Consider the following 26,097-nt stretch of genomic DNA (forward strand, 5'->3'; position numbering starts at 1 on the left):
GTGCCTCGTTCGACACCTCATCGTGTTTCCAATGATGAATCATCATCGATCGCCGAGCTCTATGGGGTATACGAGCCTGCACAGCTATGTTTTTTCTGGTGGCCGCCAGTTGACGCGAGGTCCAATCTCATACAAGTCCTCGAGCATGTCCTCTAAGCGACCATCGCGCACAAACTCCTCGTACTTCTGATACAGCTGCAATGCAGCCAGTGCATCCTCAATGGAGTCGTGTCCCTCGTGACTCTGCTCTGCCGACTCCGTGCGGATCTTAAGCCCCTGCTGGATATCCCGTTTAAGCAAGAACCACGACAGGAAACGCAGTGACAGGTTGCGTGGATGTGCCGCAGAGTGATAGAGCTGTACCGTATCAATCACCTGATGCGGCGGCACATAGATGTTAATGATGCGAAAGTCTTTCGCGAGTCCGTGTCCAATGAAGCGGCAGCCGAGATCCGTCAGCATTCGCAGTTTCTTGTACGCTGTCTTGTGCGACACAAGTGTTTTGCGTGTGCGGGCAGGATCAAGATCATCTGCATGGATGCCTGAAAATTGTGTGAGGTAGTCGACAACACGTTCCGTCGTGTGGATGTGATCGTCCAAGAACGGCTCGCCTTGCCGAGGTCCTTCGCCACGCAGCACGGACACACGTGCCAGTGCAAGGCGACTGGGCTGCAGCAGTGTGCGTGTCCCATCGGAAAACACATCGAGCTCTTCGTGCGCGAGCGCCACAAACTCTGCATCGATCGCAACGAGGGTCCCCGGTTGGGGCAGCTCCGTCTTGTCCAACACACGGTGTCGACAGAGCGACGCATCGCGGTGCTGCGACATGTGCACGTCGTGCAAGAGCAGCGAGGTATCCAGCTGCAGATGACTTCCGAGCTCAGCAAGATGCGCTGCATGGGATTGAGCTGCTGCATCGGTGCGTTCCCACATAAGTATGGCCGGCACCTTCCATGTCTCGCCAAAACGAAGAGCGTCTTCTGCGTCGATCGGGCGCACGAGAAAATCGTTGAATAGGTACCAAGCGTTCGGCTCATCATCATTTGGTGAACGCACAAGCGTACACAGATGAGGGGCATCAAAGCGACCTTGAGCCTGGATCACCATCGCACGCAACATGTAACAAGCAGCATGGGAGCGAAGCGCCTCTTTGTCGTCTTGTGAACGACTCTCGAGTAGCTCATCTTCCCACTCGCTCTGTACATGAACAAGCCCCATTTTGTCAACATACATCACGAGTCGCGGGGGCACGAAAGTGCGTCCGCTGCGAGTCGGTTCGGCCCAATGCGTGAGCTGTTCGGCATGCAGTGCGCTTGCATTGATACACAATACAGATGGGAGCGCATCTGTTGATGCCATTGCACGCCAAGACCGATGGTGCGAGAAGGGCGAGCGACACTGACGGCATGGGGTTTTGGACAGAGTCTCACGGAGGATCGAAGCGCTTACTAGGGATGCAAAGTCGTGCGTACCTCCAGGAGCCACTGTTGACGCGTGACCGGACGCAGGATATGTTGTGGTACTAGGAATACCACCTATATTCATACCGCCGATGGTGCTGGTGCTGGGGCTGGTGCTGGTGCCGGTGCCGGTGCCGGTACCACCGCCACTATTGTGCAGCCGGGAAGGTCTCCCTGGTGGGTACAATAGGTCCACGACATGAGACAGATGTGGGTGAACGGTGGTGTGGCCACACTCACCGCATGTGCTGTACGTCATCATGGACCACGCACATGGATTCGCACATAGCGTGAACATGGTAGAAGACAGGGACATGGAGGCGCCTGTTCTCAACGCACGCTGCGACGCTTGATCGAGGAAGAAGCCATTCAGCGTCTGGACCATGTGTGCGTACGACATATTGGCCACTTGGTCGTCGAGCAAGCCGAGAACAGCCACTTGCGGCGTGCGTGTCAGCACGCGAAGGACATTTGATGCCTGGCAGTTCGTGCCACGAGCATCCTCCAACATGCGGAACAAAAATCCGGCTTCACACAACAAGCAGTCATCAGCCGTGCACGGCATCATGATGTGGCGTTTCGCAAAGGCTCGGAAAGGCTTGGTATAATGCAGTGCTTGGAAATATGAATTGGCATACGCTGCGCTGATATTTGTTTCCAGGCCTGAGTACGGAGTTTGATTGTAGGAAGCGAAATCAAAGTCTTCGACGCCAAAGCGGCTGTACTGAATGGTCAGATATCTGAAATCATGTGGCATACTATCGGCGTGGTCGCTGCCTGGGGTTCGCAGGTGACGTCCGCTTCGCGCATCACTCTGCACATCAAGTTGGCTGCTGCCGTCAGAATGGGGCGGCTCTGGTGCAGCAACCGTTGACAAATCGGAGAACAACCCTGCCATTGGCACGTCGACGCGACGCGCTAATCCACTGCGTCTCCCTTGCATCATTTGAGTGCGTGCTGCAGGTGTCAGTTTCCCATGCCGATCGAAGCGCGAAAGCACGTGGTCACTTGGCACAAGTCGATTGCGTGTGCCCCGCAAATGAAGTGGCACGCGCGCAAACGTCACGCCCTGGACATGTCGTGCATGTTCGAGTGCGTGCTCGTTCACATGCTTGTGCATGGTAAAGAGCGGACTTGCATCTGTCCATAGTGAATCGTATTCGATACGAGAGAGCAATGGCGTTGTGTAATGCGGCATGCCAATGCACGAGAGTGGCGTGTCATCGGACCATTCAATGACCGGTGGCGGCGGCGCATAGTCAGGCCCCGTGACGGGCGCCGTCGTATACGCATTGAAGCGCACACTTGCTGGCGGATGCGGATGTGTATGGTTGCTTGTCCACAGCCGAACGGTGCCATCTGACTCACCAAATGCCAGAGCATCGGCAGAGGATGAAAACGTCAACGCAGTGATGTAAGCAGATGACCCGAGTGTGTAGAACTGGCCCAGTCCCGGCTGCTGGATGTCGACAAGCTGGAAATGTGATTGAGGCGTCGCGACGGCGAGAATGGACGATTTCTTGGGATGCACTGCAAGGTGCGCCGGCCCACCAGGCACGGTCAGTGGGATCGGCACAAGTGTGTGCATGGAACGCAGATCATGGGCCTTGATGAATGGCTCTGCCACTCGCCGGCCCTGCCGGAGTGTCCATCCAATACTGTAGATCATGTGTCCATCTGTCTGAATATCGATAAGACCGCCATGATGTGCAGAGAGCTTGTGCTCTGAACGCAGAGAGCGTGGATCGTGGAGTTGAATCGTGCCATGTTCCGTGCCTACACACACATACTTCTGACCCTTTCGTACCTGTGTGACTGCTGCATTGGAAGGTGCGCGACGAACGATGCGTCCTGAATTTGCGTGAACTGCTAGAAGCGCGTCACCCGGGTTAGGTTCAGGAGACGCTGGCGCGGCACTCGTCGTTGCGCCACCAACGATAATATCAGAAGATGAGCTCTGGGGTGACGCACAAACACCGGCAAGCAAGAAACCGGGCGCCTCCTTCGCAAGGTCAAGCATCCATCGATTGAGGCCGTTTCGTTGTGATGCACACACGCTACGCTCACTTACACTCATCACGTATTTATCGTCGCTGAGAATCCCACGCACACTTTGTCGGTGCGTTGGTGTGCCATGAGCAGCCAATGATGTATAGCGCGGTAGAGTAGGAAGTGTATTGGTGTGGGACGACAGCTGGCCAGACTCACTACCAGCCCACAAGAGCTCAGCAAATGGATCAAAGTGCAAGGATGTTACAGCTCCCAGCACACCTGATACTGCATGATCTGCAAACACGTGTGCTTGTTGCGTCCATTCCGTCATGAGACCAACACGCGAGCACACACACACACGCACAAGACCACGGCCAAGAACGAACGGACGTGGGGGAGTAAGAGGAAGAGGCGGCGACACGGGTGAGAACCTCCACTTGTATCGGCCGCGCGTGCGCGCGAGCTCGCGAAATGGACGAAAATTCGTCTAGCGAGAAACATGTGGATCACATGTAGGTGATTTCATATTGTCGCAGGGAGCGCTGTCATGTCATGTGTTGGAAGGAGTCCTGGTTGTATATGGCCAGCGGTGATCCAACCACCAAAAATGCCGCGGGTATAATGCGCCTGCATCCGCTGCACGCTACAGGACACAGCATCTTGTTGAACGCTGTTTCTTATTATTATATGTATTTTCGTTCACGTGTCTGTATTGGACTTTCACACACACACACACACACATAGTGCGATGTTGAGTGTCTACGGTGTGCATTTCTTATTCTACAAAGGCGAAAGGGGCTTCTCCTTGGCACGCGCGTCTGCCTTTTCCTGTATAGTGTGAGCAAATGGATCACAAAGCCTACTGTGTCCCGTTCACATACCTTGCGCCATTCGGCGATGGTATCATCCATAGTGCGCATAATCTCTTGTACACGCTGTCGCCGTTGATATGATTCTCGCTCGCCCTTTTTGCCTTTAAACATGCGTGCGGCCGAACGACCCGCATACGGCCCATGTGCTTCATATGTCCGTGCAATGCGACGTGCCTCGTTTGCATCTTCTTCGGCAGACAACGTCGGCCAAGTGACCGTGGGCCAGCCCACAAGCACTTCGTGCGTGGGCATGCTTTCCATCCGTTGCGCATACCGCGCAAACTTTGGACTCGATACGACCGAGTCCTCTGTGCCCATTTTGTAGGCAGCACGCACGAGTTGCGCCTGCCGACGCTGTGAGTACTTGGGTGGTTGCCAATGTCCTGTCTCTTCGTTTCGCCAGTGTCGGAATGTCTTTCGTGCCACATCAGCCATAGGCGCCTCTCCTGGTCGTGTTGAGATATCTGCAGCTCGCGCACGCACACTCTGCTTCCATCTAGTAAGCCCACGCATGAGTGCAGAGGGTGTGCCTTGCGGCTGCGCCTGAAGTTGGGCAAGGGTCGTGCGAAGCGCCATTGTGCGAGAGCTAGAAGAATGTCTCTGTTGTCGCCGACGACGACGCATTCTACTATGTGTGCGAGTGAGTGCATTTACGATGTCGGCCGAAAGTCCATATTCTCACCTCTCCACACCCAAGTTGGTGAACACTCGCACTCGCACGCGCGCCTGTCTGTGTGTATGCATGGCCGCCAAGTTCGGATCCAAACAAGTGTACACACCTCCATGAACAGGTCTGCCTCTGTGGATCGCCTTCGACGATGTGGGGGGGGGGTGGAGGGGGCAAGCGAGGCGCTCGTTGGTAACGTAGCCTGTGGCACAACCGAGCCATCAAGACTATCCTGTGACGCTGTTCGTCGCGACGGCTATGTCTCTCAAGCATGTGCGTGAGCAGTGTGCTCGCATAGCGGACCAAGCGCACATATCTATCGACGCGGATCAAGTCGATGCGTTCCTTCGCGGCCTTCGTGCTGACGAATTTGATGCGCTCAAACTGCAGCATGGACTACGATTTCCCCTTCGCTTCGCTTCGTTTCATCATAAGCTTAATTTTATAGCCGTTTTGTCTATGCTCAATGCATTCTCCGGCTACCGAGTCGACTTTCATCGTGTCACGGGGCATGGCGCATACGACTGTGTACGACGAATCGTGCTGGCTATGTATTTGACAACACACGACGAGGAAGGTCACACACCACTGGATGCTCACGCTTTGGAAACTGTGACGGTTGCTTCCCTCGCACAGGCACTCGGTGTTCCTACGCACACGGAGACACCGCATCCCACGATACCATTCATCACCGTGGGCACAGTTGGTGGGCCATTGCAGGAGCCCCTCCAGCTGGCGGCTCAGATGTGCACAGAGACGGCAGCCTTCCTTCGTGAGCATGGATACCAGGATCTTGCGTCGTATGTGCTCGATATTTGCGAGCAAGCGCTTGAGCAGGAGCACGTCGAAGCGTATATGGCTTCGCAACTCGCACGGATCCCTGCGTTTGACGACGCCATCAACATCGACGGGGTTCGCGTTTGTCTGTGGAAGAAGGCGTTGTTCTTTGTGCATGCTCTTTACAATATACTTATGGATGTCGATGAAGACAGCGTGGCTGATCTACCCGTGCCTTTGCTGGCACTTGCACGGCGTTGGCGCCATGGTCTTTGTGAGCCTCTCCCCATGTTCGTTGATAATGTTATTCCCACCATCCTGAGCTATCTTGGCATCCTCCGCTTCCATCACGAACATGTGTTAGCATCATGGCATCCAGCGCCACAAGGCGACAACAATAACGTGCCCGGCCCCACACTCGAGCGCCGCGACGCATACTGCGTTCGTGCGGCAGCTCTCATAGCTGGTTCGCGGATCATCGAGCGAGCTCATGATCTAGCTAACACAGATGCTTCAATGGCATGGATGGCATGCATAACAGAGGAACAGCTTGACGCATACATCTGGGCGTGGGCAAAATCTCCTGTTCTGCGATCCATTCCGCGCCTCGTCGAGCGTCTCACCGGCATGTACTAGGGTGGCCCGAACAACAGGCCATCCAGCTCATTTGCATGATGCATCACATCAGATCGCCCTCCGGCACCTAGCCCTGCTGCTCCAGCAGCTCCTGGTGAGGCGGTCTCCAGTGCACTGTGTGCTTGCTGCTCGCGCTGGTACGCCTCGACCTCGGCTCGTGCACGCTCAAAGAGACGTCGTTTCTCGTCTTCTTGAGGCACCACATTGGATACGGATCCTGAGGCCGCTGGTGCTGCCGTTGCCAGTGCTGCCGCAGTGTCTTGTTTGCTGGGCTCTGCGGATATCGGTGTAGAGACGTGCTGCTGGATTAGGTCGTCTAGCATCGATCGTGCACGAACGAACTTGTCGTTTAAAGATCGGAGCTCCTGCACCTTGGTGTGATAAGTCTCCATTAAGCGGATGATTTTTGGTCGAAGTGCAAGCGACCGTTGGTAAAGGTCCTGCAGCTCATCATCATCCACAAAGTTATCGGTGGGACGCAGTTGCTGAAGACGCGCATGAAGCACATGTATGTCAGATGCATTCGTAAAAACCAGACGCTCCAGCTCCTGCTCTTGATGGATCATGTCAGGCGTCGTGTCAGGCATAGCCTCCACGTAGTTGACAGGGAAAATGCCCACTTGATGCCGAAGCTCACCACGCCACCATTGCTCATAAACGCTGTCCAACACACGCACGACATCGCCACGTCGAAATGCGAGCTCACCAGGCTCATCAGGCTCAAAGTCGTACAAAGCTCGCACAAATGCAGGCCGTGCCGACGCCGTCCGTCGCGCTATTGTGGCGTAAGGCCCTGACGAAGCAGCTGATTGAGTCGTAGTCGTCTGGGCAACAGGCATCACAGACGATTCGCCCTGGTCAACAGATGCAGAATCCTGCGCCGCGTCGATGTCATACGGATTTGGCATACTAAATCGCGAGGTCGACGAACGATCTGTTGTTGCTGTAGGTAGAGGCGGGGAAACAGCACGCTGCGGTACAAAACTCGTCGATGGCCCCGACCCTGACGACGAGCTATGATTCGCATTCGTTCCACGACCACCTTGATCATGTAAAGACAATGCTAACACACGCTGAAGCTCATCTTCCTCTGATTGGTGTGCCTGTGTTCTGGGAGAAGGCTCTTCATCCAGGTCATAGTACTCTTCACGCAACTCGTGCACAGTTTCAGCGACGAGGCCAAGAGTGTCATCTTTGCTAAATTCATCACGCCATGACATGAGCGTGCGCAGAATTCGCTGCTTGACGAGCTTGTGCGTATTTGGATCTTGCACCACTTTGCTAAGAGTCTGCATAAATGCTCGCGATGCTATCTCGTGGTGCACGGCATCACCACAATTCTTCGACAATGTGTCTGTAAGCGTGATGGCGTACAATTGAACGTTTGCATTTCGATTCGAAATGCGCTTTTGTATCGCCGCCAAGCACTTTCGTGCATCACTCTCATCATTCGATGCAAGTCTGTCACATAGTGCCAGGTTTAGGTCCCAGTTTTCGGTCGTTAGATTCTCATCTGTCGCCTTGTTGACGAGCTCCTCAAACGGATTCGGTGTGCGGAACATGGTTGAAGGATAGTGTTAAGAAAAATCAAATCGAAGGTCACACACACACACACACACACAACACACAAACACACGCTCTTATTCACAAAGATCCCTCACTCTTTCTCTCTTACTTCCACCTTCTAGGGTCTTGATGTGATTGTGGTCTGTGATCGTGGAGGTTGGAGGTTGCCTGGACCCAGCAACACCGCGTTTTGTCTGTGCCACAGGTTGGTTCAGGTGTCAAGGGCCGACATGCGGAGATCTCCAGCGCAGCACGTGATGCTACTTCAACATGACGACGCGTTCGTTTCACACCAGGACATCCATCCGGTGCGCCGTGAACGTCATTGATTCAAGCTAGTATCTAGGCCATCTAGGCTAGATTGCGCACGAGCATCGTCATGGATGATCTAGTCGAGCTAGAATGGAGTGACAAACCTGAGCAGCAGAAAAACAACACGGCATCTTCTAGCTATAATTTCGACGCATTGCTTCGCTCTATGCCATCCTCGTCACACCAAGATGCGTCGTCGAAGCGCCAGTCTGCCTCTGTGTCTGCAAATCGGGCACCAACGGCTTCTAAGAATGAAAGTATGGATGCGTTTGCATCTCTCCTCCCATCATTTGGTCAAGCACAGAAGGAACAGAGGAAAACAACGCCGTCAGTGCCGCAGGCTAACTCGCATGTGAAGGAACAGAAATCGCAGGACATATGGGGCTTGGATGCTTTCGAAAGCATGTCGGCATCCACTGCTGGTGAGAGGCTGCATTCCAAGTCAGCCATGTTTATGCGTTCAATGCAGTCGATTTCGCCCTCAGCTGCGCCATCCTCAAAATATCCCACCGAGGACGATCTCCTCGCTGATTTCCGCACTCGTCCCTCTCCTCCTACGCCCTTACCGACTGCCCCTAATGATGGCGCCGATCTGTTGGGTGATCTTTTAAAGCCTGTTCAAAGCCAACCAGCTAAGGAATCGTCCACTTGCCCAGAAGAACGACCGTTAACAACGTCCTCTTCCAGCCCAACCAAACAACCTACAGGTCATATGGCTCCAAGCCCTTCAAGATCACCGCCGCCCCACATTGTTGGCCAATTGGTCGAGATGGGCTTCGGCCCTGTGGAAGCGCGCGAGGCTCTTGCGCAGACATCGTCAGGACAAGACGTTCAGCAGGCAGCTGACGCTCTGATTGCGTCCCAACCGCCACCTCCTACATTTGAATTCATATCTTCAAAATCCATGAAAGAAGATGGCGACGAACGCCGTCGGACTTCACGCATGGCACCAGCAGAGACACGCACTGGCCGTCCAACCCCAGCTCGGCCATCCTTCTCGAACCCATTCGATCCGGCAACCAAGTCTTTCCAACAACAGGCAGATCAGCTGTATTCACAAGCAAGCACTCTAGGCACGTCCATGCTGAAAAATGCAAACGCGTGGTGGGACTCCGCAAAGGCTCAGGCACGTAAGGCTATGGATGAGGCTCGTGGCGATGGTCAAGACGTAACGGCGATGTCAGTTGCGTCTGGTTTACGCCGGCATGCATTACGTCGTTGGGGCGGCAGGTCGTCTTCTCAACGCCCTGTCGATTACGACGCCACGCCTCGTTGGATGAGTACTGCGCCAGCGCCGGCCGAATCACCCTCAGCAAACGTCTCGTCTTCCAGCGCGGCACCCCGAGCAACGGCGACAGAGTGCAAAGCCAAAGCAGACATCCCCACCCAACCCGCATCTGTTGAGTCGAATGACGTGTTGCTGCTTGGCGATGAATGCGATACTGCATCATCCCGTCCAACACCTCCGGCAGCAGCGGGACGATCGACGAAGTATGATGAGCCTGCTGCGCGTGCAAGCTCTTCAGCCCCTTCTTCTACAGCATCACCTGCCCTTCAAAACTGCCGCCATGAGCGAACGATTGCGCCGGAGGATACCACTCTCGTTAACCGCGCTACTCATCACAAAGATCAGGGAAATATGCACTTTCTTCGCGGTGCTTATGCAGATGCGGAAGAGCAATACACAAAGGCACTGGACCTTCTTCCCCACACATCGTTGTGGCGTATTCCTCTTTTGAACAACCGCGCGAACGTGCGCTTGAAAAATGGTAACAGTGCCGGGGCAAGCGCGGATTGCACCGCCTCCATTAATTTGATTGTTCTTCCGACTATGCAAGGTGGCATCTACCGCCCTAGCCAGGATGCGTTACCTGCTTCGCATGCATCTCTCATTTTGCGCGAAGCGTATGCAAAAAGTGTATCTCAGAGAGCGCGTGCGTATGAAGCGGTGGAGAAATACGCGCTTGCCAAGCAGGACTGGGACAAACTGGCGCGTTACGAACGTGCCGAAGGAAGCGGCGTCAAAAGCGGCGACATTCATCGTCGAGCTGCAGTGGATGGCATTGCTCGCTGTGAGCGAATGCTAAATCCAACAAAGCCTAGCATTGCACGTTTTTCGCTGTCCACACATGGCCGTGCGCAAGCACCGAGTCGGTCTTCCCTGGCTACAGACTCAGATGGTATGGCACGCATGCGAGCGATTCGGCAAGCGCAAGATCAAGAAGATGCGCAACGTATCGCACATAAAGACTCAGTGGATGCTCGAATCCAAGCATGGACAAAAGGAAAAGAAAATAATGTTCGTGCTTTGCTGGCATCGATGGATGACCCCAAGTATGGTCTGATCTGGGAAGCACTTGATTGGAAGAAGATTGATCTGCACCAGCTCATCACTGATGCGCAGGTAAAGCGTGCGTATACGAAAGCCATCGCGCGTCTGCATCCCGACAAGCTTTCCTCAGCAAAGACCAGCGTTGAGCAGCGGATGCTAGCAGCAGGCATGTTTAACGCACTGAACGAAGCATTTCATAAATAGAGCGCTGTTTTGGCCAGGTTTAATTGAGAACCGACATCCATCGCTTCTTGTAAAGATGACGCAACGACATGAATGAAAACGTAACAATCTATCTTTGCTTTAGATTCGTGAACACATCCACGGACCAGTGGCTAAGTTGTGCTTACCACCTTGTACTAGCTTTTGTTGATTTTTTTGTCCAGACGAGCGAAGCCGCAGATTCGACTCGCGACGCTGTACAAGGAGCTGTAATTATTCAAAGATGCCATTACATACATAGGCTGGAATGGGCATAAACATCTATGTAGTCTATTCCATGTTACAACGCTGTTCGAGAGAGCTTTTGGAGTGAGTTGAGGAGTACATCCCCCTCCTTGATGATGCGGCCATACTGAGCATTTTTCTGGTCGGGCCGGCGATTTTCAATTATACCATCAACTTTGTCAATCACAGCTGGCAAGCGACCCGCGGAAATAAAGCGTGAGAGTTCTTGGTCCATATAGTCAGACGAAACACCAAAGGCAGCGGCCATGCTATCGAGTGCAACGCTCCGATAACTCTCGAGAAGTTGCGAGAACGAAATAATCCGCATCTCTCGAACATAGTACTGCGTGTGGCGCGATAACACACGCGAGGGAAGCAGGTACCTTTGTTCGATTTCGGCAAGTGTGCGGAAGAATAGGGCATACTCACTGTTGTAGAGTGCTGATGTGTATTCACGCATAAATGGCAAATCATCAATCGCCTGTAGGACCTCAGGTGACTCCATGAGTTTCTTCAGTTCACGGCGTGAACGTGACACCATACTTGTAAGAATCGTCAAAAGGACAAATTCAAGATACTCGATCAGTTCTGTAGCGGTAAACGTGCTAAGTGCTTCTGTGCATAGCTTGGAAGCAGTCTCAAAATCACGAATGGATGCTGCATAAACGCCGCGGTATGCGGTCAGTCGATTTCGGCGATCCCAGTCACCACCCTCTTCGATTAAAGACGCAGCAATGGTCATGCTAGCTTGTGTGAGGTCTGTGTCGCCATAGAAGAGGCCTAGGCGGATCTTGAGCAGGGTCAGGTCAATTCTGGATCCTGTTCCGGTGGCCTTTGCGAAAGCTTCATCAATAGCAGGGAGTGCACCATCTTTGTCTCCAATTCGCGCCAGATACATGGCGCGCTGCTTCAACACGGTATGCAATTCCACGTCGCCCTCGCTATCTTCTGCTTGTTTCTGCAAGGCTTCCAATCGCGCAAGTTCATTTTCATTTTTCGCGCGTAACTCCTGCAAACGATCTTCATTCTGTGGTAAATGTGCGGCTATGCGCGCGTCACTCAGCAAGAACGTTAAATACGGAGCCATTTCATCCTGGTCGATATTATGCAAGAGTTTCTCGAGCGCTTGTCTTTGCGTACTTTCTGAAGAGCCATCACGTTGCAAAAGAAATACCTGTTGCTGCACAACAGGATTAGGGATAGGTGTAATGGAATCGTCTTCCATGGTGATGTACAATGCAGCGCTGAAGCAGCCACAAGTGGCAACGTCGACTACGATAACAAAGGTTGATGCTAGCCGCACCCACAAGTCATCGACACACTGTCTGACGCAACGCGAGGACGCGTGGCCCTACGGCTGCACGGCCGAATGATGACTAAGCAAAAGGCCCACCAAAAGGCGTCAGAGGCCGCGCGTCGTTGGAACAAGACAGTCAAGCGGCAGCGGCTTGCGAGTTAGACCACCGCCAGACTTGCTCTCGACTTGGACGCACATTCATTCAACAAAATGGCGTCAGCACACAGAGCGATCAGCTCTGTTACCGATGCGAATCGAGAAATCGAAGCTGGTCGCATTGATGAGGCGAAAAACATACTTGTGACTATCTTGCACCAAAAAGCTAGTACGTACGAATCTACGCATGCCATCGGTGTTTGTGTGGTGTTTGTATGAGTCACGAGACTGACATGTGCTTGCAGCACCAGACGATGAAGCACTTTTGTCCGAGCAGGAGCAAGCGCTTTTGCGACTTGGACAGCTCCACCGTGACCAAAGAGATGCAGAAGGTCTTGCTCGCACGGTGATTGACTCACGGCAGTTCATGGCATCGATTGCTAAAGCCAAAACTGCAAAATTAGTGCGCATACTCATTGACTACTTTAATGACATTCCAAATAGTCGTGAGGTGCAGATTCGAGTGACGAAGGAAAACGCAGAGTGGGCGAGACAAGAAAAGCGCATTTTTTTGAAGCAGAACCTTGAGACCAAGCTAATTGCACAGTACTATGAAGCAAGGGCATATCGCGAGGCTCTGCCGCTTATTGCTCAGCTGCTGAAAGAACTCAAGACGCTCGATGACAAAATGATCCTTACTGAGGTCCACCTGCTCGAATCTAAGGTGAACCATGCCATTTCCAACTTCCCGAAAGCCAAGGCGGCGCTGACGGCTGGGCGCACCGCAGCGAACTCGATTTACTGTCCCCCATTAATGCAAGCCCAGCTCGACATGCAAAGCGGTATCTTACATGCCGAGGATAAGGACTTTCATACAGCCGCATCGTACTTTTACGAGACACTGGAAGGATTCGACTCAATGGATGACCCTCGCACATTACCTGCGCTCAAATACATGCTGCTGTGTAAAATCATGCTGACACAACCTGAAGAAGTGCACTCGATCCTCGAGGGCAAGGTCGCTAGCAAATATGCGGGACATCGGGAGATGGAAGTCATGAAAGCGGTCGCAGACGCACAAAGCGATCGTTCTCTTACAAAGTTTGAAAAAGCTCTACAACAGTACAAAGATGGTATGTGCTCAGTTATCGTTGAAATTGAATTACTGACGCTTTCAAAACAGAACTAGCAAGTGACCCAATTGTTCGGAATCACCTGTCGACTTTGTACGATAAGTTACTGGAACAAAATATTCTTCGCGTTATTGAACCATACTCGCGCATTGAACTACAACATATTGCCTCACTTGTTCATCAGCCTGTACGAGAAATTGAGCAGAAGTACGTGGATCCGCCTCCAAGTAGTACTGCAGACACTGACGCTTTTTTTTCAGACTAAGTCAAATGATCCTTGACAAAGAATTTAAAGGCATTCTGGATCAAGGCGCAGGATGCTTAGTTGTGTTTGAAGAGGCAGACGATGATGAGACCTACGAGATGGCTCTTGGCACTCTCAAGCAAATGTCCCATGTGGTTGACAGTCTATACCAGCAGGTACGTGTATTTGCGTGTGGAGCGATGATACGTGCGCGTCTGCGGATGTTGGCCCACAATTCGCATGAAACAGAAAACTTACACTCACCAGGCCAGTGAACTTACGTAGGAGCCACGTGGCTCATAGTTTCTCGAGAATTCCATGTCCCATACAATACGTGCGTAGCTGCTAGTGTGCACGGAGCGTGCGTGCAATGGAGATCATTTTATATGGAGGGACGCAGGAATTTCGTCTTCCTTGCGTCGACGCATCTTTGAATAAGTCAACCCTTCTTGCAACAATGTCGACATGGAATAAACATTACCACTGGAAGACGAAGGGATGCACCCCATGGGCAAAAGAATGGTTTACGGAACACCTTGTTGGTCAAAGCAAACCGTTGAATGACGGCACCAACGCGTCTGTCAAAGTAGACAAGTTGACAGGCTTTGAGGGAGACGTGGAGCTTGGCAACCGCAAGGGCAAGCTGATTACAATCTATGAATGTTCTGTCACTCTAGCTTGGTCAGGTGAGGCCGGTGATGGCACGAAGGCGAATGGAACGATCAAGTTCCCTGAAGTGTCACATGAAAATGAAGACAACGATGAGCCCTATCTTTATGAGACAGAACTACTGTCGGAGTCGACAGGCATGGCTCTTGACCTGTACCACGTGGTGCGCAAGGATCTTGTACCAGCGTTGCAAAATGAGTTCCACCAATTTCAAAAGGATCTCGTTGAGTCGCACGCAAGAGACCTTGGCCATGAAGATGGGGCTGCGTCGTCGACATCAACAACATCTAATGCAGCAGCTGCATCACCAGCTGCCGGCGCGTCTAATGCACAGAGCACTCAGAAAAATGCGTCCTCTGCTTCTGGTGCTGTCACGACAAGTACTGCGGATGTGCGAGTCTCGAGTCATCTGGCCATCAGTGAGGCTGACCTTTGGGACCTACTGACGAATCCTCATCGGATTCCAATGTGGAGCAAGGCACCAGCTCAGTTCTCCCCGAATGTGGGAGCCAACTTCTCGCTCTTTGGCGGCAACATTTCCGGCTCCATTGTCGAGGTGTCGGCGCCACGTAAGCTCACGCAGACATGGCGCATTCCACAATGGCCTGCCGGACATCATGGCACCTTGACAACGGAACTTACTCAAGGTGACGACTCGACGAAGCTTGAACTAATTCTGAGTGGCGTGCCTACAGGTGAGGAGGATCATGCGCAAGCTGGTCTTGAAGCCTATTATATTCGAGGGCTCAAATCACTCGGTCTAGGTACGATTTTGTAGATGAATATTCCCAGCCATGTACCGCTATTCTTGTGAGGGCACTTGAACAACATACATAGGTATCTGCGTAGCGCATGAAATGTTTTCATATCGATTTCGTTGGAGTAGTGGACAGATTTGAAATTGGGTGGAAAGGGAAGGTAAAGTTCGGGTGTGTTCAACAAGCATTCTAACCATGGGCATAGATAGAAAGGGAGGAAAAGACTACAACTCAGAATGGCGATATGTACCAAATGAAACGAAACTAGACTCGGGTTTCGACTCGCGCACAGACGATCGTACTCCACGCACCATGGTGTGGGGACTTGACGACACAGGCATGTGCTCAGATGAGCCAAAAGCAGTTGTCAATTGAGAACTTGACCCTGTAGGTACAAAGGATGCTTCTAAGCCGAGGGTGACATTTGGGGTCTCTTCCGATTCAGTATTGATCGAACTAGAAGAACGAAGCGACGCTTGCGTGGAGTCAGACACACTCGACAAGGGAACCGAGTCCTGAGAAACTCGATGAGATGGGATCAATCTCGTGGGTTCAGGGTTGATCGACGACGTCACGGAAAGATTCGTGTCAACAGATGACGCCGAAGCCTGATCCAAGGGGTCTACCGCTTGCGAGGGTGAGTTGGAAATGGATACGGTGTCCATGCTCGACGAGGATAGGTCGGAATGCGGTAGTATCTCCGTTGTTGGCACAGCAGCAGCGTTCGTCGACAGGACATTCGGGTCGGTCGAAGCGCTAACATTAGAAGCACTAATGCCAGAACCAGTTTCAGTATGAGACGCAGGTGTCGCTGCTTCTTCAATCGTGGCATCAGGGGACAAGATTGGCGTTGCACTGCTAGCCTCTTCCGAAGACGGAGGTAGGCCCTCGTCCACGACGTTAACCGAGATATCTCCCACTGGCAAAACCGAGGCCATTTGCTCGTCTGCTGCTGGCCAGGCCGAGGATGTATGATCTTCTGGCATTGACGATGTAGGACCTGTTGCTTGCGCCGGTTCACTTGCTGGCGTACTAATGCGACGACGCTGCAGCTCAGGAGGTACAGGCATATTAGCCACATCGCGCAGGAGGCCATCATCAGGTAGGCGTGGCATGCCCATAGACTCGCGTGCACGCACAATGTCATCACGAAGACGGAGCGTGGAGTTCACCAAGATTTCTCGACCAAAAGCGGAAAGATCATCCAAATGGCCATGCACCTGCAGCAAGAAAGTCGCATAGTGATTCTTATCTAACACGTAGCTTGGATTGTCCATCAACTGGCGTGCCAAGAGTTCAAAGCTCGTCTCGGCACGTTTGAACAATTCGATCACGCTTGGTTGTAGTTCGGCAACTTCCTCGTCAAGATCAGGACCAAGCATGTCTGGCTCGCCCGAGAGAGGTTCGCCATTCGACGAAAGAGCGCCTAGTTCTTTGTGTGTGTCAGCACGGAACTCTTGTCCACGACGCTTGATAGCCAAATCCCAGCCGAGGTAGTCATAGTACGTTCGCTGAAATTCAGCTTGTTCCATTAGGTCGTAGAATGCTGCCAAGGCATTGCGGCTTAGCTCACGGATTTTTTGGACGCCCTTCTCAACCAACTGTTGCTCAGTCCTGCTGCTCGCATAGATGACCTGTTCGATTCCAGTCCGCAATTCGTCATACACATCGATCATAGACTCGACACCCTCAGCAAGGCTTTCCTCCAAGAAGTTCTTCCATTCAGCAGCCGACGGCTGAATCGGCGCGGGTATCGATGCCGCATGTTTTTTCGCAGCACGCAGCATACGCAAAAACGACGCTGAAATGCCATGATCAATGGCAATTCCAAACACTTGTTCAAGCCGGGATGGAATGAGCATGAGAGCAAGCCGTCGGGATTCTACAGCTTCTTTCAGCACTTCATTCGTCTGGTTGTATGCGAGCCTGCCGATCTGACGTTCATGCTCTGACAATGTATCCTCTGCATATAAGAGCTCAGCATCAAGACGAGCCTGAAGCACCTTCACAGGCTCGCCCGACTCGGGATCAATTTCACTCTCTGACGAAGAATTGGCACTCTCAATTTCAGACTCAGCACGATCGCGTTGTCCGTTTACACTCGATACATCCTGTCAACAATAATGTATTAGATTCCGACTGCGCAAGAAAAGGGAAAGGGGGAAAGAAAGCGCTATCACGCAAATGCAGCGCACGCACCTAAGGCTTTTACATAGGCCCGCGCATCAACAGGTGGTGGTAGCACGCACGCTCACATACTTACAGCCTCTTCGACTTGTTCGTATGCATCCTGTACGGCATCAGCAACAGACTCGCCCATCGTCTTTTCCTTAATACCGTGGTCCTTCAGCGTCTGGTCGATGACCTCACTCGCTTGTTCATAAGCGTTCTGAGCAGCTTCGGGCACTTTGTTGACGACGGAACCGTCCTTCAGCCCAGACTTGCTAAGTGTCTCGTCGACGGCTGATGCTGCCTCTGAGACCTTCGCGCCTGCTTCGCTGTAAACATCCTGGACTTTATCCGTCACCTTGTTCACCAACGAGCCGTCCTTGATGCCGTACTTCTGAAGCACCTGGTCCACAGCCGCGCTCACGGAAGCATGCAGTTTCTTCACATGCGGGTGAGCATGCGTCACGTAATGATGATGCGCAAATGGGAAAGCTGTGTGGCGACCAAACTTGTACGCATTATAGATGTTGTTTTTGATACGTGGGTGCAGCTTTTCGACGTAGTACTTGGACGACGCATCGTGAGCATCAAATAAGCTGCGTCCGGCCTTGAGCACGTGTGGGTGCACGTCCTTATGATACGTGCGCATGTAAGGGTTCAACGCCTTGTTCATCTTCTTCACATAAGGGTACACGTGCTTCTTGTAGTACGAATGGAGCGTGCGCTGGTGTGGCAACGACCACGCATGCGCTTGCTTGTACAGGGCACGAGCACCAGGCACGACATGCATACGGTACGTGTCGTGCATCTGCTTGGACGACTTGTACAGGGCAGGCGAGTATCGCCTCCATGCATCGTGTGTGGCATCCATGTACTTGCCAGCATAAGGATGCAACAAGTCGTGTGTTTTCACACCAAGGTCATGAATCACAGGTGCTACATTTTCATGCACAGATGCCATCTCGCGACACACAAGAAGCTCGTGGTTCGGGTTGTAATTGAACGAGAACGGTTCGGACGAGCAACGGAACAGCGCCGCGTAGATCAAATAAAAGACACCCAGACGCATGATCCAGCGGGTCAAACAGCATCCTGAGCTTCCTTTAGACTTGGTGCACTTGGACTGCTACCAATGTCAGCAACACGGCTCAGATGGCATAGAAGCAACTGGTTGACGAGAGTGCATCACCCCATGCCCCCGTGAGAGACATGGACTTCATGTGAACATACCTTGGTCGTTGTCGACGTCATCTTCTTCTTGGCTTCGTCTTCCTGTTAATGCGTAAGAATAAACAGATGCGTATGATCTTGTACATACAGCAAAGCGGATAGGCGGGGTGCGCTGTGTCGTTGGCAAAGGCATGCTTTGACGAGTTTTGCGCGCCATGACGGTCAAAGAAAAGTTTGTTTCGATTTTGTGGCGTTCGCTTCAAGTTCGACACCCAGACGTTCAATTCACTGAAGCACATCCCCACTATTGACAAATATTGGCCAGTACATACCCGAGTGTCTACATAATCCCAAAAAAACCACCGAGGACACGCACGCATCCCGATCGATCACCGAACCCCGATCGGTGCACAGGCTTCATCAAGCCCATGGGCATTTGTCATTCTGCATGACACCAGATGCCCACAGACTTTTCGCATTCTGGAGAAACCGCGATCACTTGAGCGTCAGACATCTCACTGCCCACCACACGTATACCTGTTGGGTTGAAGTGACGTGTCCATTTCAATAATCTCAGCAAGTTATAGTAGATGTGAGAGAAAAAGGGTGAACAAAAGCTACGATGTGCGCGCATGTCGAATGAGTGTATTTACATGCTATCAAAAATATGATGGACAGATGATCAGACGTAGGAATGATGATGATTTAGCCCATGATCGCGAACACGGACAAGAAGAACCCGACCGTGAGCGCTAGAGTCGGAAAATTCGACATCCAAAACGGTATTTTCACGGACGAGACACCGCCACCAGTGTGGCTCACTGAGCTGGCAGACGACATGGCAGAGGACAGCATCGACCGGGCGGATTCCGTGGTGGCAGAGGCACCTTTGACGGCGTTGGCTTTCTCAGACGGCTGTGTCACAGTGGACAAAGTTTTCGAATGACGAGCATTCGATGAGCTTTCAGACTTCGTTTTCCTACTTTTGGTTAGATCTTCATCAAAACGAAAGTTGCATCAACACATACGAATGATGGGACTCATGTGATGACAAGTCCTTGCCCATGGATGAACGGTCCACAACTCCTGCTACACCAGACGTGCTCTCACTGACAGGGATACGAGCGAGAGCCACAGTCGCGATGGCCAGTAGGACAACGAGAAGATACGTGCGCATGTATCGAAATGACAGAGGTTGGAAGTGACGAAGCGCCAAGCTGGGCACCGGCTACTTGTATCGCCTCAGTGTCAGTGAGTCGCGCACCGTTGGATACTGTGGTAGATACGTGCATGCACTAGTATTGAGCAAGAAAAGCATGCTTATGTAAAAGTGCATATCCCCGACAGAGAGCACAGCCTTAGAGCTAGGGTTCTCATTTGAACGAATAGCGGCAGCGCATTAATAGGTGGGCCACTATTGTTAGGACGGTGCGTGGCGGCGCTTCTTGGAACGAGATGCTAATCGGGTATGATTATTCTCTAGTCGGGAAATCATATCATCGAATGACGAAGCGCGTTTAGCGGCCTTAGCTCGCATGGCTTCGCGTAGGCCCGCCACATCAACGTCTTCATCGTTGTTATTATCAGCTGCTGTTGATGCTGGAGGGTCATTCGTACTTCTGTCGGTCTCGCGACTGCTGCTCTTTTCGTTGACGCTGCGTTGGGTACCATCCGCATGGGCAGGAGCGCTTTCGGACGTAGATTGTTGCGAAGAATCAGACACCATGCCTGAATGACGACGACGCTGGCCAAATAGATCATCCCATACACCCAATTCCTTCGCGTACGCTTCGGCCTCGCTCGCCTCTGACCGTGCCTTGTCGCGCAGAGTCTTGCGAATTTTGGGACCCTTGGTTGATGATGACAATTGGGTCCACGCTCGGGTTTCATGTAGTTCGTTAGCTCGTAGAGCCGCATTAACAATTTCGACAAAGCGTTCTTCATCATCCAAGATGTTAGAGCATGGGACGGCAGAGAAAATGCCTTCAAGCGAGCCGCGATGATCGCGGTACGCTTGCAAAATGTCTTGGCGCTCTTCTTCCGAGCCTTGATACGCCGATTGAAATTCGGAGAGAGACTTGGCATTCACTTCGCCCGTCCACAGAGACTTGAAATACTCGTTCCAGTCGACTGGCTCGTCACTGTCCCAAACTGAATCGCTCGTAGAGCCTGTTCTTTCATACCGCTTACGGCGCTTGCTGTCAGACAAGACAGTATACGCGAATCCAATCTGCTGAAAACGGAGTGCAACTTTCTCGGCATTGTTGCCGTGCAAGGCCGCCTTATCTGGGTGGTACATAAGGGCTAGTCTGCGGTATGCCTTACGAATATGCTCGGGGCTAGGATTGTCGTCTCGATCCAGACCTAGTACCTTGAATAGGTCCACATCCTGCTCATGAGAGAAGAAAAGATGCATCGGATCGTCACTTGCGTCGCTGGGCATTCTGTTGATGGAATTCGTGCCTGCTCGCTGGGCGGCGACAAAGGTGATCGCAATCTTAGCAAACAACGCGCGGGGCTGAGATATTTTGTGCCTTGAGAAGCGAGACACGCCCGACGCCTCATGAAAAACGTGGAAATTCATACTAATCATTTGCAAGCGCGTCATCAATCTTGGGACCGACCGTACGAGTGTTGGTGAGCGAATGCCTAATAGGTCAAACACCTAACTCATGGATGAAACCATCGAGTTTCGCTTTGGTCACAAATCCAATTAGCGGTGTCCGCCATTGCAGCTGGCCATTCTTGTCAAAACGATCGGCGAGCTAGGGACTTGAGTGGCAAGAGTCGCTCGTGACAACAAATAGGTAGCGCTTTCATGACGCAGGCGCCTGATCATGCAACTGCGAAAGCGAAAGAGTCAGCGATGAAGCGAGGGAATGCGAAAACAGCCACCATGGTTGACACGATGTACTTTACACCGGCGCAGTGGGAGCGGCTTCAGGTGCGCACACTTGGAAACAGCATGTCAGCTGCAAAATGGGAGCAAATACAAATGGCCGCTTGTTCGTTCATTACTGCGGTTGGAGCAAAGCTTGGATGCCCCCAAAGCACGATAGGTACGGCCCAGTTGTTATACCAACGATTCCACCTATTTTACCGGCCGGCCGATTTCGTGATGCATGAGGTTGCACTGGCATGTCTTTTTACGTCTACCAAACTCAATGATACGCAGAAACGTCTGCACGAAGTATTGTTGGCAAGCTATGCGTTTCGTTACCCTGATCTTCTAGGCCGACCGCCAGCAACAAAGGACGGCACAAATGGCAGGCAGGCAGACTGGATTGCTCACACACATGTCTCAGAGAATGACATGGATGCGGATGTGCTGCATCGTGAACAGGTATGCTTGCTTACGCTTGAGCGAATGCTGCTGCAGTGCATGTGCTATAATTTCCAGCTTCGGTCAAGTCGTTTACTGAAATGGACGACGAAGCTCGCCCGGCTTTGGGACATGCCAAAACAACATGCAGCTCTTTCTTGGCGCATTGCTTGTGATAGCCATCGGACGAATGCACCGTGGCTCTATACCCCGTTGACCGTGGCCATCGGCTCTGTGTACGTGTGTGTAGCGTTGATGCATGCTGCTGGCCACTCCATACCCACGGCCCAACAGTTTGAACACGAGTCTTCTCGCTGGGAGTTGCGCTGGTCCACATGTATGGAGGATGTTGATGATGTGGCCATTCGTTTGCTCCAGCTGTATGCGCAGCACGCACTGTCTCTGATGAGTGAGCGCAAGAGCGAACGCCTCGTACCTCCACACGTGGCATATCCACCGCCGATGGGCCTGCTGCGCTGGCGTACCTTTGCACCTCAAGACTTATCCAGTTGCGTGACACAAGCTCTTATCTATGTACGCCAACGGGCACAAACTCGTGCACAATGGCCCACCGATGACCGGAGCGATTTGCTTGGACAACGGAAGCGTTTTGCTGCTGAAGCTCGCCATGACGACACGCTTGCCTCCACGATTTTCACGCCCACACCTGATGACGCAACACGTATTGTAGCGACACGATATTTATTGCCTATATAGACCTGGTGGTATCTTGGATTAAAAACGCGTAAACCCTACGTTCTATGTGAAATAGGGAGAAGGATGCGAGCTTTTCAGGGGCCTCCACAGGCGAAAAACGACCGAGACCAACTCCATGTACGCAGCTCGCAGAACAGTTTCAAAAATGTCGATCAAGCCTCTTGTACACTGGCATGCATAGTGCGATGCACTTGCTGCATAACCTTGTCCCAATCCATATAATACACATACCAGAGAGAAGTGATGGTCCCGTAAACAAGCGCAATGGTGAGACCCCACCAAAGTCCGGCAAGACCAAGATGCCAGGGACCAAAAGCAAGAAATAGACTCACTGGGAGTCCAGCCATGTAGTAAGCTGTCACGTTGATGAACGCACTCAGAGACTGCCGTCCACAGCCTCGCAAGATGCCACCGACAATGCCACATGTACAATCGGCACACTGGAAAAGGGCCATGATGGGCAAGACGGAGGCGACTAGTTCCACGACGGCATCGTCACTACTAAACAAGTATCCCAGGTGGTGTCGCGTGAAAAACACAATTGATGAATTCAGCAGCCCAATAAGGAGTGACAAGACAATAGCCGCATGACTCGCGATACGCGCGGACTGTGCATGCATAGCGCCTAACAGGTTACCAACACGCACAGACGAAGCGACGGCAGCACCATAGGGCAGTTGGTATGTCACAGATGACAGGACAAGAAGCACAGATTGAGATGCAAGGGCACGTGTGCCAAGAGCAGCGGTTACGAGCCCAACAATTTCCCAGGCCCACCACTCTGATGCGAGACTCAGCAAGCCGGCAAAACCGAGCGAAGCGCATGTCTTGAGAGCGGCAGGATCCCACGCCTTACGAGAAAAGCCTCCCCATGTCCCGTGTGAGAGCAAAGCACATTGCATGACGCACAGAATCGCCATGAGCCACATCGATATGGCACTGGCCATCGGTGCGCCCAGGAAACCAAAACGAAATTGTTCAGGACCCCAAACAAGGATGAAATTCGCAAGGGCATTGATGGGTGACACGATCAAAAGTACGACAGTCGGCGCATGCATGACGCCCTGGGCCTGAAGAAAGCGACGGCACAACTCGAACACGGCATGACCCGGAAGACCCAGAGCCAGGACAGCGAGAAATTGACGGGCCTTGTGCGCAATATCAGGTTCTTGACCAAGCAAAAGTAATCCACTCTCTGCATTGAGCCACAAAAGAACGATGGCGGGCAAAATAAACATGATAATGATGCCGACGCGCTGGGTCCATAGCCCCATTAGATGAGGCTGGCGTGTGTATGAAGCAGGGAGTAGCGTGTCCAATGCGGAAATGAGACCGCTAATTACACTAAACCCGGTTACGTTCGCGGTAATGCCTGCTAGTGAAACAGCAGCAAGTTCGACGGTGCCGAGATGCCCCAAGCTCAAGATCGACACGACAGACAAACTGAGCTCCAAAAGATGTGTCGCACAGACTGGTATCGTGAAATTCAGTAGGGTATAGAGTTCTGAGCGCAAGTGACTGTCGGGAGATATGCTCTGTGCAAGTGAGCTAGAAGGCCGTATAGCCCCGTAACCAGACGCATTGCCCATGCTGGAGATGTGTGGCTGGATCATGGATGTCGATGACGAGTCAGCGAGAAGCGGTGCATCTTCCCGCTGGATTGACGCAGGATGCTGACTCGCAACTAGAAAATCTCCTGCAATTATGCCAGAGAGATTGCCCGACCGTACCGAGCCTGCGTCATCCGGCTCGGCATCACGAGACGGCATCACGAGGATCGGTGGATGTGCTAGCGACTGTTGAGCAGGGGACACCCTTCGATGAGCGCGTGGCTCTTTTTGATGACGTAATGGCACTCGATGTTGGTCTGTCTTTCGCTTTTCTTTCTGGATGAGGTTTGGACCAACTGGGTCCTGGAGACAAGCTTGGTTTGGCAAGCCAACGAGTGCTTCCAGTTCATTATTTATTGCTAGCAAGAGCGTGAGGAGATGCTTTGTTGCCGCACTCCCCCCTCTCCTCAACCTGTTTCTGCCAGCTTAATGTTCCACAACATGCACACACGCACTTGTTGTTTCGAGATGCGAGTCCGCACCGCGATGCCCCCCTTGTAAATGTAGTCACGTGATATAACAAGTCAAGAACTGGGCGATCCCCTTAATCGGAGAGAACCGCATCCATCAGCGACGTGCAGGACTTTCTGTGAACCAAGAGACCAGGACAGGCCAAGCGCTGAGAAACCGGACCTTGGAAAAAAGCTCACCATGTCGCCAACGCCTGCTGGAAAGACCAAAGAATCTGCTAAGGCGCGCCTACTAGGATCAGCAACGTCTGGTATTGCTGAGCTCATGGTGTTCCACCCCGTGGACACTGTTGCAAAGCGGCTGATGAGCAACACGAACCGCCATGCATCCATCATGACAGTGTTGTTCAAGGAGAAGGCACACGCGCCCATGATGACACGGTTCCTCAGCCTGTTCCCAGGTCTTGGATATGCGGCAGGCTACAAGGTGCTGCAGCGCATCTACAAATACGGTGGCCAGCCATACTTTAATGACTACCTGACGAAGCATCACAAGCAACAGTTTGAGAGTGTGTTTGGAGAACGAACGGGCAAATTCATGATGAATGCAACAGCTGGTTCGCTGACGGGTATTGGTGAAATTGTGCTCTTGCCACTGGATGTGCTAAAGATCAAGCGGCAGACAAATCCAGAGGCATTCCGTTCGCGCGGCTTCGTGCGGATTCTGCTGGACGAAAATGTGAATTTGTACCGTGGCTGGGGCTGGACAGCTGCGCGAAATGCACCAGGTTCCTTTGCGCTCTTTGGTGGCAGTGCATTCACAAAGGAATACTTGTTTGGTCTTAAGAACTACTCGGATGCTACGTGGACACAGAATTTTGTTGCTAGTATCGCTGGAAGTATCGCCAGTATTACGGTGGCGGCGCCATTGGACGTTGTCAAGACACGTATCCAGAATGCCAACTTCGAGTCCAAGGTTGGAGGCGTTGCTATTATTCGCGATATGATCAAGAACGAAGGCTTCACAGCCTTCTTCAAAGGCCTCACGCCCAAAGTCCTTGTTACTGCGCCCAAGTTGGTGTTCTCTTTCACACTTGCACAGTCGCTGATCCCATGGTTTGGCAAGGTATGTTATATTAATATATGCTAACAGACAGTACGTCTAAGTGGCTGTACGAGGGTATGAATGCATTGATCGTTGGTTTGTTTCCTGTTCGATGTGAGCCTAGTCCTCATTTACACCATGTGCGACATGTCTCGAGCACACTGAGCTCGACAAGCAAAAGTTCTGAGCTCGTTCCAAGGGTCTTGCCCGATAATGTCCTCCTCCGCCCCCTCCTCTCTGTGCAGCCAACAACTCTCCTCTGCATATTAGAGAACGCAAAAAAAAATAAAAATAAAATAAACACGTGTGCACGACGTATAGAAATCAGTCAATGTA

General features: G+C 52.2%; 15 protein-coding genes across 15 annotated transcripts; 6 read left to right on the forward strand and 9 right to left on the reverse strand.

Annotated features, from left to right (window-relative positions):
- Window positions 1–84: 84 nt before the first annotated feature.
- Window positions 85–3,783, reverse strand: MGL_3480 (uncharacterized protein; the record flags this gene model as incomplete). The annotated part of the gene is made up of 1 exon (XM_001729393.1): window positions 85–3,783. The coding sequence occupies one exon, from the start codon at window positions 3,781–3,783 to the stop codon at window positions 85–87; it is 3,699 nt and encodes a 1,232-aa protein (XP_001729445.1).
- Window positions 3,784–4,232: 449 nt separating this feature from the next.
- Window positions 4,233–4,900, reverse strand: MGL_3481 (uncharacterized protein; the record flags this gene model as incomplete). Its single annotated transcript, XM_001729394.1, has 2 exons — window positions 4,233–4,274; window positions 4,334–4,900. 2 exons carry the CDS (start codon window positions 4,898–4,900, stop codon window positions 4,233–4,235), a joined length of 609 nt encoding a protein of 202 aa, XP_001729446.1.
- Window positions 4,901–5,249: 349 nt separating this feature from the next.
- Window positions 5,250–6,306, forward strand: MGL_3482 (uncharacterized protein; the record flags this gene model as incomplete). The annotated part of the gene is made up of 2 exons (XM_001729395.1): window positions 5,250–6,209; window positions 6,277–6,306. The coding sequence occupies 2 exons, from the start codon at window positions 5,250–5,252 to the stop codon at window positions 6,304–6,306; spliced, it is 990 nt and encodes a 329-aa protein (XP_001729447.1).
- A 94-nt stretch (window positions 6,307–6,400) lies between these two features.
- On the reverse strand, window positions 6,401–7,966 carry MGL_3483 (uncharacterized protein; the record flags this gene model as incomplete). The annotated part of the gene is made up of 1 exon (XM_001729396.1): window positions 6,401–7,966. One exon carries the CDS (start codon window positions 7,964–7,966, stop codon window positions 6,401–6,403), a length of 1,566 nt encoding a protein of 521 aa, XP_001729448.1.
- A 383-nt stretch (window positions 7,967–8,349) lies between these two features.
- MGL_3484 (uncharacterized protein) lies at window positions 8,350–10,818 on the forward strand (the record flags this gene model as incomplete). The annotated part of the gene is made up of 1 exon (XM_001729397.1): window positions 8,350–10,818. The coding sequence occupies one exon, from the start codon at window positions 8,350–8,352 to the stop codon at window positions 10,816–10,818; it is 2,469 nt and encodes an 822-aa protein (XP_001729449.1).
- A 298-nt stretch (window positions 10,819–11,116) lies between these two features.
- On the reverse strand, window positions 11,117–12,286 carry MGL_3485 (uncharacterized protein; the record flags this gene model as incomplete). The annotated part of the gene is made up of 1 exon (XM_001729398.1): window positions 11,117–12,286. One exon carries the CDS (start codon window positions 12,284–12,286, stop codon window positions 11,117–11,119), a length of 1,170 nt encoding a protein of 389 aa, XP_001729450.1.
- A 595-nt stretch (window positions 12,287–12,881) lies between these two features.
- MGL_3486 (uncharacterized protein) lies at window positions 12,882–13,643 on the forward strand (the record flags this gene model as incomplete). Its single annotated transcript, XM_001729399.1, has 1 exon — window positions 12,882–13,643. The coding sequence occupies one exon, from the start codon at window positions 12,882–12,884 to the stop codon at window positions 13,641–13,643; it is 762 nt and encodes a 253-aa protein (XP_001729451.1).
- A 645-nt stretch (window positions 13,644–14,288) lies between these two features.
- On the forward strand, window positions 14,289–15,278 carry MGL_3487 (uncharacterized protein; the record flags this gene model as incomplete). Its single annotated transcript, XM_001729400.1, has 1 exon — window positions 14,289–15,278. The coding sequence occupies one exon, from the start codon at window positions 14,289–14,291 to the stop codon at window positions 15,276–15,278; it is 990 nt and encodes a 329-aa protein (XP_001729452.1).
- A 204-nt stretch (window positions 15,279–15,482) lies between these two features.
- Window positions 15,483–17,120, reverse strand: MGL_3488 (uncharacterized protein; the record flags this gene model as incomplete). Its single annotated transcript, XM_001729401.1, has 1 exon — window positions 15,483–17,120. The coding sequence occupies one exon, from the start codon at window positions 17,118–17,120 to the stop codon at window positions 15,483–15,485; it is 1,638 nt and encodes a 545-aa protein (XP_001729453.1).
- Window positions 17,121–17,509: 389 nt separating this feature from the next.
- On the reverse strand, window positions 17,510–18,496 carry MGL_3489 (uncharacterized protein; the record flags this gene model as incomplete). The annotated part of the gene is made up of 1 exon (XM_001729402.1): window positions 17,510–18,496. One exon carries the CDS (start codon window positions 18,494–18,496, stop codon window positions 17,510–17,512), a length of 987 nt encoding a protein of 328 aa, XP_001729454.1.
- Window positions 18,497–19,302: 806 nt separating this feature from the next.
- On the reverse strand, window positions 19,303–19,774 carry MGL_3490 (uncharacterized protein; the record flags this gene model as incomplete). The annotated part of the gene is made up of 2 exons (XM_001729403.1): window positions 19,303–19,576; window positions 19,626–19,774. 2 exons carry the CDS (start codon window positions 19,772–19,774, stop codon window positions 19,303–19,305), a joined length of 423 nt encoding a protein of 140 aa, XP_001729455.1.
- A 243-nt stretch (window positions 19,775–20,017) lies between these two features.
- On the reverse strand, window positions 20,018–21,205 carry MGL_3491 (uncharacterized protein; the record flags this gene model as incomplete). Its single annotated transcript, XM_001729404.1, has 1 exon — window positions 20,018–21,205. The coding sequence occupies one exon, from the start codon at window positions 21,203–21,205 to the stop codon at window positions 20,018–20,020; it is 1,188 nt and encodes a 395-aa protein (XP_001729456.1).
- Window positions 21,206–21,415: 210 nt separating this feature from the next.
- On the forward strand, window positions 21,416–22,636 carry MGL_3492 (uncharacterized protein; the record flags this gene model as incomplete). Its single annotated transcript, XM_001729405.1, has 1 exon — window positions 21,416–22,636. The coding sequence occupies one exon, from the start codon at window positions 21,416–21,418 to the stop codon at window positions 22,634–22,636; it is 1,221 nt and encodes a 406-aa protein (XP_001729457.1).
- A 152-nt stretch (window positions 22,637–22,788) lies between these two features.
- On the reverse strand, window positions 22,789–24,405 carry MGL_3493 (uncharacterized protein; the record flags this gene model as incomplete). The annotated part of the gene is made up of 1 exon (XM_001729406.1): window positions 22,789–24,405. The coding sequence occupies one exon, from the start codon at window positions 24,403–24,405 to the stop codon at window positions 22,789–22,791; it is 1,617 nt and encodes a 538-aa protein (XP_001729458.1).
- A 645-nt stretch (window positions 24,406–25,050) lies between these two features.
- MGL_3494 (uncharacterized protein) lies at window positions 25,051–25,822 on the forward strand (the record flags this gene model as incomplete). Its single annotated transcript, XM_001729407.1, has 2 exons — window positions 25,051–25,782; window positions 25,814–25,822. The coding sequence occupies 2 exons, from the start codon at window positions 25,051–25,053 to the stop codon at window positions 25,820–25,822; spliced, it is 741 nt and encodes a 246-aa protein (XP_001729459.1).
- Window positions 25,823–26,097: the final 275 nt, after the last annotated feature.

This window comes from Malassezia globosa, assembly GCF_000181695.2.
Source record: "Malassezia globosa CBS 7966 chromosome Unknown mgl_sf_9.1, whole genome shotgun sequence".
Taxonomy (NCBI): domain Eukaryota; kingdom Fungi; phylum Basidiomycota; class Malasseziomycetes; order Malasseziales; family Malasseziaceae; genus Malassezia; species Malassezia globosa.